Source organism: Primulina tabacum, chromosome 8 (assembly GCF_025594145.1).
Source record: "Primulina tabacum isolate GXHZ01 chromosome 8, ASM2559414v2, whole genome shotgun sequence".
Lineage (NCBI taxonomy): Eukaryota > Viridiplantae > Streptophyta > Magnoliopsida > Lamiales > Gesneriaceae > Primulina > Primulina tabacum.
The window spans coordinates 7,027,343-7,038,068 of record NC_134557.1 but is presented as its reverse complement, the minus strand read 5'-3'; the positions used below and the strand labels follow the sequence as shown (position 1 = coordinate 7,038,068).

The 10,726-nt window shown below is 31.3% G+C and overlaps 1 protein-coding gene and 1 pseudogene across 1 annotated transcript; both read left to right on the top strand.

Moving 5' to 3' along the window:
- The first annotated feature begins 1,180 nt into the window (after positions 1–1,180).
- Positions 1,181–3,042, top strand: LOC142553472 (uncharacterized; annotated as a pseudogene).
- A 1,412-nt stretch (positions 3,043–4,454) lies between these two features.
- LOC142553471 (nudix hydrolase 9) lies at positions 4,455–8,538 on the top strand. The gene is made up of 9 exons (XM_075663744.1): positions 4,455–4,753; positions 4,830–4,904; positions 5,122–5,178; positions 5,527–5,609; positions 5,887–5,945; positions 6,390–6,538; positions 6,829–6,969; positions 7,740–7,898; positions 8,236–8,538. Exons 1-9 carry the CDS (start codon positions 4,664–4,666, stop codon positions 8,329–8,331), a joined length of 909 nt encoding a protein of 302 aa, XP_075519859.1. The 5' UTR covers positions 4,455–4,663; the 3' UTR covers positions 8,332–8,538.
- Positions 8,539–10,726: the final 2,188 nt, after the last annotated feature.

Genomic DNA, 10,726 nt, shown 5'->3' with positions numbered 1-10,726 from the left:
TAAAAACAAAAAATACATTACCGAAATTAGAACTTTTCCTCAAAACAATATACTTCCGCTTTGGCCAAAGAACAAATTAAGACACAAGCAGTCTTAAAAGGATTACTTTCGGCTGTAAGTCAATTCTTGTGGGCTCTGCCCTAATTAATATATATGTATATATATTAAGAAATGATATGCCAATAATAATACGATAAAGTAAGCACGAAGTTTGAAAATTTTAACCAAATATATATGTTAATAGTGGCGGTAATCATATATCATATAAAGTCAGAAGGAAAAAGGCAGATTCACGACTTGTTTTAATCCCCCTCGACCCCAGAAAAATGTTATAAAAAAGAAAACACAACTCTAATAAAATATTTTATACACTTTAATATATATATATATATATATATATATAATTTACATGATGATTAATACCAATATAAATAGGTTAACACAAATGAATGATATAATATGTGCGATTCAATATAAATAAAATTTGGATAATATTGAAGTCAGAGAAAATAGATATTGTGTGTTATAATATAGTGTGTGTGTGTGTGTATACTGTAGAATAATTAGCACTATTGATTGTTTAAAAGGATAAAATACCACTATCTAAATATAACGAAAGCATCAACAAAATCTTACCAATATATGAATGAATATATTTTACATTTAGAACATGAGTCAGATTTATCGATTACCAACTTAGAAATCAATATATGTTTGTGCAACAATTTCATACCTAAGATATCCAACTAACCATAAAAAAATTTGGAATTCATTTTGATTATGAGATGCTACATTTAAGGTATTCTTTTTAAAATGATATTTGTATTTACAAATCATAAACCCCACATAAATAAAGATGAATAATTGAATACATACTCGGGACAATATCATAAAAATATTTTTTAACTCATCCATTTTTTAGACTGATTACACACTCCACAGTAATCCAATCACTCAAAAAATCTAAATAAAATTTTTGTGAAACGTTCTCTCGAGTCAATTTTGTGATACAAGTGTACTATTTGGGTCATCCTGTAAATATTATTTTTTATGTCAAAAATACTGCTTATTATTATAAATATAGACAAGATTGATGATATGTCTCATAGGAAAAATATTTCACTGTATACGTATTAAATAATATATTTTGATGATATAGTACAAATTAATTCAAAAATTTTCTTGAGTTAGAGACTTGGCTCCTTGCGAAGATCCTTCTCCAGTCCCCCTTAAATATCCCTAATATTCTTCCAAAGCCCCATTATTTGGCAAAAAAATCTCTGTGAAAAATGAAATCGATGAACATTTTCTGTGCCTCTCCAGCTTCCACAGCCATATGTACAAACACTGACTCGAGAGCAATTCTCCCTCAAGATTTGCGAAGAAAAGATCGTCAACTGAATCGATTCAATAACTTACACAAGCCTCCAAAAAATGAAGCTCCATGCTCATCCCGTTTACCGCTTGATCCCATCAAACCATTTTACGAAAGAAAGAGCACATCTTCTTCTTCCTGTTCTGCCAAGAAAATTGACAAAATCTTACGCAGAAAAAGCTCAGGCGGACGCCACTGATCTTTCCAGCTCTTCCAGATATTTGTTGAGCGAAAAACCTTTCTTGGATTTTATACCAGAATCGGATCGTGCGATGGTTTCCAGGCAGCTCCGGAGAGATGACAATCTTTGCAATATTAAATATAAGAGGTTGAACTCGGATGGTTATTCGGGTTTCAGATCTTTCTCCAGCCGCTCTACTGAGTCTCCAGTCTTTAGACCTTCATCAACAGCAAGTTCACATGCTGCTTCGCCTCAGAAGAATTTGGATTTGAAGTTGACCAGTCGAATGAATGTTCTTGAATCTCCACCTGTACTCCCATCAAATCATCAGGTTTAATCCTTTCTTTTATTTTCCTTCTGGAGTACTTTTCTGGCAGCATTCCCACAATTTTTGTGTCTTTAATTTGTTTGTTTTCCTGTGTTAATTTTTGTTTTTGCGATTTTATTACTATAACTTTATACTTCGTCAGCAGCACGGAGCCAAATTTTCTTGTTTGCTACATATTTCAAACTCAACTGAAAATTTTCAATATTGGTTCGAGTTTATTAAAATGTTAGCTTTGATTTGTCGCAGGTTGTGGAATTGATGGTGTCAATTCATTGCAAGGGGTGTGAAGGAAAACTGAGAAAACACATCTCCAAGATGGAAGGCAAGACACAATAAAACGACATCAATCGTTATTATATCCGAATTCTTTTATTTTTTTAACAATTAATTAGTTGTATATATATTTCAGGAGTTGCATCATTTATCATCGATTTACCAACAAAAAAAGTGACTGTAATTGGGGACGTGACACCCCTAGGTGTGCTTGCAAGTATTTCCAAGGTGAAAAATGCACAATTATGGCCATCTCCATCTCCGCAGTCTCCAAGACTCGCTCTCACTAGTAGCGTATTTCGATAAGGTGATCTGGTTTATCTTATCATGCTAAAACAATCAAGTTTCTATTCGTAAATATTTGTCGAAATAAACAAAAAAAAGATGCAATGTCTTTGGGAGACATATGCGACATTTATGTTTTATTGGTGATTTAATTTGACATATACCTCGTCAAATATAATATAAGAGTATTACTTGTTGCACGACTTTTTTTGTGAATGTCAGAATTGTAAAACGTTAAATTCTTGGGTTTCTAAGCTTTTATATGGTTGTATGTTGCAGAAACTTTTATCTTTTAAATTGCTTAACATATGATAATTTCTTGGGAACAGACTACCACCCCTGGCCTTTTGCACGTCCCAATTATGTCTCTTTTAATTTGGAAGTCCATTATTTGCAGATTCATGCATGTGTGTTGTCTGAATATATCATTTTGTCTGCTTCCTTTCCAGATGAGCAATTACCTCTTTTTTTTTGAATTAAAATTTTCCCAACTTCTTTTGACTGGTTTATATTTATATAGAGTTCCAGCCGTATCGAGGTCGAGGCTTTACCCTTACCCTTACCCTTACCCTTGCTAGTTGTCGGTTTCAACAAGAATAAAAAGTATTATACAAAATCTCAAAAGTAAAAAATTTAAATTTTTAGAAAATTTACGCATAAAATCTGTGAAATATTTTTATTTGGAACCACAGAGACATGATAACAACAGAGGTGGGAAATGGAGAGGGACACGTTGTGACTATGATGTAAGAGGTGAAATCAAGTGGTGCACGCGGGATGGGCACTCCAACATGATTAAGGATTGGAAACGGGCCACGTACGACACTAGCTAATTCATTTCTTCTCTTTTTTTCTTTTTGTATATATATTTTGTTCCTTAAAGTGGAGTGTCTCCAGATTTAGTAACGATATTTTAAGAATACATATAGAAATTAAAGATATGTGTGGAGAGTGATTACGTATTATTTAAGACTTGTAACAAAAAAAAAATACATTTAAAATCATTAATTCAACTGAGATACTCGTCGTGTTGATTTGAATTTTTTTTTATCTAAGTTAGATAAACAATGAAAATACATTTGAAATCGCTGATTCAACCCGAATACATCCTAAATTCATCAGGTTGGTTAAGGAGGCGACAATGGTGTTACGTTCGCGGTAAAAATCGTCATAGAATTGGGGGACGCCTTACACCAAATAGTGTCGTGTAGATATGTTCGAATATTGGCATTGATTTCAAGGATATTCGAGTTGTGTTTATATTTATTTTTTATACTATTAAAGTTAAGGTACTTATAATAACTGATAATTTTATTGTTAATTATATCTTTTTATAAATTAAAAATTCTATTTTTTGTAAAATTACAAAAAAAAACTATTTTATAAAAAACATATAACTTATTTTAGTAAAAATATATTTAATCTATATATGCCATATCCTCCTCGAGATAGTTGCTTTCGAGTTTGAACATGGAGATTGTTATTGTCATACCTCAATTTTTCTTCCTTCGGTTTTAAATTATAATAATGTGCAAAATATTGAAATTATGAAAAATCCTTCTCATTATTTACAAATTAAAGTTTCATATGTTAATTATTACATTTCCCTGCTTATTGCATTATTATAATTTTTTTTATCTAATATAATGATAACAAAAACTTGTGTGAGGACCGTCTCACAAGAGACATACTCTATAATGATCAATGGAATGTTGGATGTGTTTCTTTTATTTGTTAACAAAATATGTAGGGATGACAATTATTATTTATCCTAAGGAATGAACTAATTTTATTGTAATTGATCTAACCAAATACTACTCACGAATTTTTATTTATGAGACAGATCAACTCTATCTATATTTATAAAAAATTAATACTTTTTTTCTCAAATAAAATATATATGTCATAAAATTGACTAATGAAATCGTGTCCATAATTTTTTTGTTAACCAAATTATATTTATAAAAGGAAAAAAAAAGTCGATCAGAATTATCAAGTTAATTGGATGGAAGATCATTTCTTTGGATATCATAAAAGAAATTAAATGAAATTTGAAGATAGTTTTGGATTCAAAGAATTATGTTAGAATTATTTTTTCTTGTGAATTGTGATTCTTGCCCGTGGTTAAGGTGCGAAGTTATGGGGAATCAGAATAGATGTTAATTTATGGGGCCGAAAGCCCGGTTAATTCATCGACCAGGTGGTGCGCAGCTGGGAAGCTATGGAGGAGACTCGTTTTGAAGCGGACGATCCCTGCCCTCCCGCATTCAAGCTTCTTGTCTCGTGTCCCTCTGGTCTCTCACCATCTCAGGTGAATTTCTTAGCTACCTACCCCTTTTCTCGCTTGAGACGTGAGCTGTATTTTTGTGACGGCTATTTGTGTCCAGTTATCAGTGGTGTTTGATCCAGCCTATGATAGAATCCATCATCCCGATACCAGCTTGGAAAATTCCATTTCAGAGGTAAATATTACTGTGGAGAGTATAGTTTGATAATCTGAATGTTTTAATCTAAATTTTCCCGGTATTCTCATCGTGTTGAAAAATGTAAGACACTGCTTCTTTGAAACGGCGTTTTTTTTGCTGTTGGATGCGTTTGTGATGTTTGGTTTAAATCTTTATTCAATTGACAGTTGGATGCGTTTGTGATGTTTGGTTGAAATCTTTATTCAATTGACAGATTTGGGATCGCAGAGTTCAGCAGAACCCATCTTTGTACAATGGGCTGAAATTCAGGGTATGTGGAGGATTCATTTAATCTAATTATGGTCATTTGCTTGTTTTTGCTTGAACTGCACGCTACCCTTCAAAATCTTAGAATGATGCGTCGTGTTACATGGGGATTATGTCTTCTCCGACTCCGAGTAGAGTTTGCTGTTGGTGTGCTAAATGGGATCACCCAAGATACAATTTTTATAGTTTCTTTTATTATATCATGAAGGGGTACTAAGAGTTGCATAGTTTCTTTGTTTTTAACAAGATTTGAGATTCAGGTTGTGCTATTTATGTGGTCGATATTATCTAGCCATTTATAGTTTCTTTACAGGGTTACGCTATATTATTTATTCAGTTGATAACTTGACAGTATGGAGGAAACAACATTAGTGGTGGGGCTGATTCCTCTCAGGAGCATGATGTGTGCCTTCATCTTGGTTTGACTGATTACAGGTTCTCCCTTTCTCTGCTTATTATGTGCTACTTATTGCTTACAAGTACGATAGGAGTTGCTCAAATGAAGTCAAATGTATGATAATATGAGGAAGAAAGTTCTCGTCGAATCTTTTGGACTAGATATAGTTTCTTAGTTTTCATTGAGTCACGTGGAAGACGTTACCAGCATAAATCGCAAAATCTGCGTGGCTCATTAGTGTTTGCAAAAGTTTTTTTTTTTGAGAATAGTGTTTGCAAAAGCTTCGATGTAATACCAACTCTTTTTCATGCTCAGGACATTTGTGGGAACAAACTTGAATCCTCTGTGGGAAAGATTTCTTTTTCCATCTGAAGGTATGAAATTCTCATGTTCTGCTAGGTGAAACAGAGAGAACGTACTTCATTAAAAAAGAAAGAAACTGTGAGAACACACAAACGCAAGTTTTATTATTTTTTGCATGATGCTTTTCGAAGTTTGCTGATGGTTAGTACTTTTGGAGATATGTATACACACACACACGTATATACATACATGCTCGGTGGTTTCTTTCGTGCAATAAATTCTACAAATTGTGGTAATGAAATTAGGGGAATATATTGGCAGGAAATAGCATAGATCACTCTATTTTCTGTAAGGGGAAATGCTCCCAAAATTCTTACAGCCAAAGAAATATCTTGAGTATAATTGACAAAATAACCCATTTTCTTTTTTTGAATGTGGCAAAATAGCCATTTGGCATATTTACCTACTGTTATATTTATATTTGAGACAGCTTTATTAATAGGTTTTATTTCTAGATGATTGGAGACGGTGCCAACATACCTCTAATCCTCTTGGCAATGGGGCCATCGTAGAGACTGCTGAAAATGATATAGTCGTGCTTCAAAGAAGTACTAATGTAGGTGAATTTCCTGGACATTTTGTTTTCCCTGGTGGCCATCCAGAGGTATAGTCACTACATGCATGCTCATAGATTTCACTACCTAGCTCTTTTCCACAAAAGGCAAGTACTGTTAAGGGATATAATGTGTTCGAAACTTCACATACAATCTATCATTAATATATTCTGCTAGAGACAAGTCGTATTAGAAGTTCTAGTTTTTCTACCTACATCGATAATTCTATTATTTATCAAAAGTTTATCTTTCCTAGTACTTTATCATGAGTCATCTATTCTCAATTTTGAATTTAATGTCCTACGCATAAAACAATGCAACCATGTGTATTTTTTTACAGCCCCAAGAAGTTGGAATAACAAGCCATCACCGTAACTTCGAATTAAGCCATCAGATGGTCAATGACATGGTTTCTCGTGAAATGTTTGACAGCATCATCCGGGAAGTAGTTGAAGAAATTGGAGTTCCAGCTGCTACCCTAGTGAGTAGCAACTATTTTCTGCTGTTTGTATTTTAGAGGTGCCTGGATTTTTGCTCAATGCCCCACATGATGTATTGAATATGCTTCCATGTTTCAGTCTTAACGTTCAACTAATTTTTCTTTTCCACTTTTTCAATTTCTTTTTCAAGTGTTTAGGCAATGTATTTTGCTTTTTGCGAGCTGCTTGAACATTTGTCCCTTCATCTAATTATAAATTACAGGGTACTGCTTTGACTGTTTATTTCTGCCTATTTTTATCAGCAGATTAATCAGCCTGAAATACTTAGATGGCATAATTCAAATGTTAAATTTCTATATGTTGCCATGCTTGTTTGTGGCGATGTTTAGTTTCTATATGCTGCCATGCTTGTTTGCGGCGAGCGTGGAATTGAGAAGCAACAATTGCTTTTAATAAACTCTAGAATTAATGTCTCAGCTTGATAGTCCGCAATATTAATAGTTCTAAACCCAGCCATGACTGGTGATAATTAGCAGCTCATTCACTTGTATGTTTTATTTCTTCCATCAATTTCCAACACCTGTGAAACTCTTGTACAACGAACTGTCTTTACTTGCACCCTTTCTTCTGTAATGGGTGTGGTAGTACATATAAGTTAGCTTGGTACAGGCCATTACAAACAGTTCTGGAACTTGTGGTATTCGTGCTAAATATCAATTTGGTTTCCCAAAGTTTTATCTTTTCAAGGTTATATTCACATTTGTCGTGAGAAAAGGTTAATGGTTTCTCAACATTTTTCCTTATAATGCAGGGAAATCCTGTCTTTATTGGTGTCTCCCAGAGGGTGTTGAACGTTCGGCCAACAGCATTTTTCTTCATCAAATGCAGTCTTCAATCAAAAGAGATTCAACACCTATATTATAACGCGCAAGACAGATTTGAATCTACTCAGCTGTGTACTATGTCAATGGTTAGTATAATTTCCTCTCGACTCTCTGACTTTGGAGTTCATTACATTCTCTGAAATATATCTTTTGACGACATGTTACCTTCCATGAACTAGAAAGAAGATAGATCTTTGTCCTTATTTATGCTACACTGTGAATGATCTAATCAAAAACTTCTATAAAAGACGTCAAGTTAATAGGCCTCCAGTTTCTTCCATTAGAAAAGTATCTCTTTCTACTGGATCACAGAGAAGAACCATTTGAACCATCTTTGCATTCACGTCTTCATAAACGATAAAATTAGAACATTTTTGCTCCGGCTTCCTGTTAAAATATCATTCGCTATGTTTTTGTTGTCAGAATGATGTAGCTGAGATTTCGTCTAAAATGCCTGGATGTCACCAAGGAGGATTTGCCCTTTATAAGTTGATGGTAGATGCCGCGGAAAAGAACTGAATCAAGATTCATCCCATTTGAACTTTTGCAAACTGTGAACTGCTGATTTTGTTCTTGAAATTTGAGATATCTCACACACCAAGAATTTGATCTTTCTTACTTTATTCGAAAGTATGACCGCATTCTAATCCTTATACAGGTCCATAAAGAAAATGCCATAAAAAAAGATGTTTTTTTGGTTATTTATTTATTGTGTCTATTGATAAATCCATTACCTTTCGAGCAACCTTTTACTTTTTCCTTCACATTCGATAAATTTTGTTCTTCGCTTGTAATATTGGGTATTACTGAATCAAAACCACAAATTTAACGAGGAGGTGACATGGAATTCAGGAGGACCCAATAATTGAAGCGAGGTAGCTTGGATTTTATTCTTATGCAACGGTAGAAAATAAAAATCTATATATCTAGGGTAAAAACTCAATTTAATTTTTAACAAAACTCCGATTCGATCTTTTTCCTTTGGGTGTTCCCAAATTAGTCTTTTATCTTTCAAAAGATTTGCCCAATATGATCTTTCAAGCATATACATTTTAAAAAAATACCCCAAATAATCTCGATTTGATTATTATTAGAAATTTTTTTAGAAAATATCATGAAAATAGTTTAATTAATGTGACTCGAACACTTTATATTCTATTGTGCATTTTCATTAAGACAAAAACTTGTGTGAAACTATCTCACGGATCGTATTTTGTGAGACGGATATTTTATTTGGATCATTCATGAAAAAATATTATTTTTTATGCTAAGAGTATTACTTTTTATTGTGAATATCGGTAGTATTGACCCGTCTCACATGTAAAGATTATATAAAGATTCGTGAGACCGTCTCACAAGAGACATACTCTCTCATTTATCTCTCAATTTCCTATAACTTAAATCAATTTTTTTTTTAATTAATGATGATAAAACTCACAATTGTTATCTCCAGTGTGATTGGATAAAATTTAATTTGCATATTTTTAATGAATTTTCCAATAGTTTCTTGCATAAAATATAATATATACAATATATTTGATACTAATAACTAACCAACTGGATCAACATCAAATTTATTTAATTTTTAAATCTGTAGTATATAATTATGTGTATAAATAAAAAATGTTGGTAATAAATTTCAAAAAATAAAATAATGCTTACGGCAAAAAAAATTAATACTTAAACTTTACTTTTTATTTTATATCAAAAATCAAATAACATAAAAATTACTAATATTTTATTCAAAAAATTGGCTTATTACTTGATTTCAAGATTATAAAATTCTTACATAATTTCTTAATTTTAATAAATTTGACAATTTTAATACTCATAAATTAATATTTAAAAAAATTATATTTATATTTATAAAAGAGTCGATAAAATTTAATATGTCAACTAACAAAATTTATATCTATGAAATTATTTTTTATAAAAAATAATCCATAATTTAAAATTTCTATATTTATATAATTATTTATTATATAAGTTTGTAACTACAAATTTATATCAATTATGATCATTTGACTGTGTTTTTTTCCAGCTAGTAATTTATTAAAACAATTTTTATTAAATTTTGTTGATATATAATAATATATATATAACATAGATATGTGATTATTTACCGTCTTTATTTTCATCATAAATTTAGTTTTTAAATTTTTTGTTCATTTTTTTCCTTAGAATATAATAAATATCACAATTTAATCTTACCATTATATTTCACCATAAAATTGTGGTGAAGACTAATATGTTACATTTTTAAAAGTTTAGGGAATAAAGTGTTGAATTAAAATATTTAGGGACTAAAATTGTTTTAGTAAGAAACTATAAGAATTAAAAGTGTATTTTCTCCTTTCTATTCCCACTAAAATAATAATAAATAAATAAAACCACGTTTTGTAGGCTACAATGATTTATGGCCCTTTTCTTTGCTCTTGTTGTCGAATTTTTTATCTGTCAGTATTCATTAAATTTCCTGTCATAGAAATTAAAAGACAGAATATCATACTCTATTTTTGTAATTAATCATATTAACAAAATGACAAATTATTAGCAAAGACACGTAATAGTTAAGCTACTTAGTATACATTTTGTAAACTTGAAGTTCATTATCCTAACCTACCTGTCCATTTCTTTTTTTCTTTTTTATCCCCGTAAATTTTATATGAAAATTACAAATTAATATAAAAATATATATAAGCATATAAGACGAACATTTTATATATATAATTTTTGGCAAAAACTTGTATATAACAATATCAAAAGTCGATACGATTGACCTGTCTCATATTACTTTTTATAACAATATTACTTTTTATAGTGAATATCGATATGGTTGACCTGTCTCATAGATAAATATTCGTAAAATCGTCTCATAAAAGATCTACTCATATATTGGAGAATGGAGAGATTA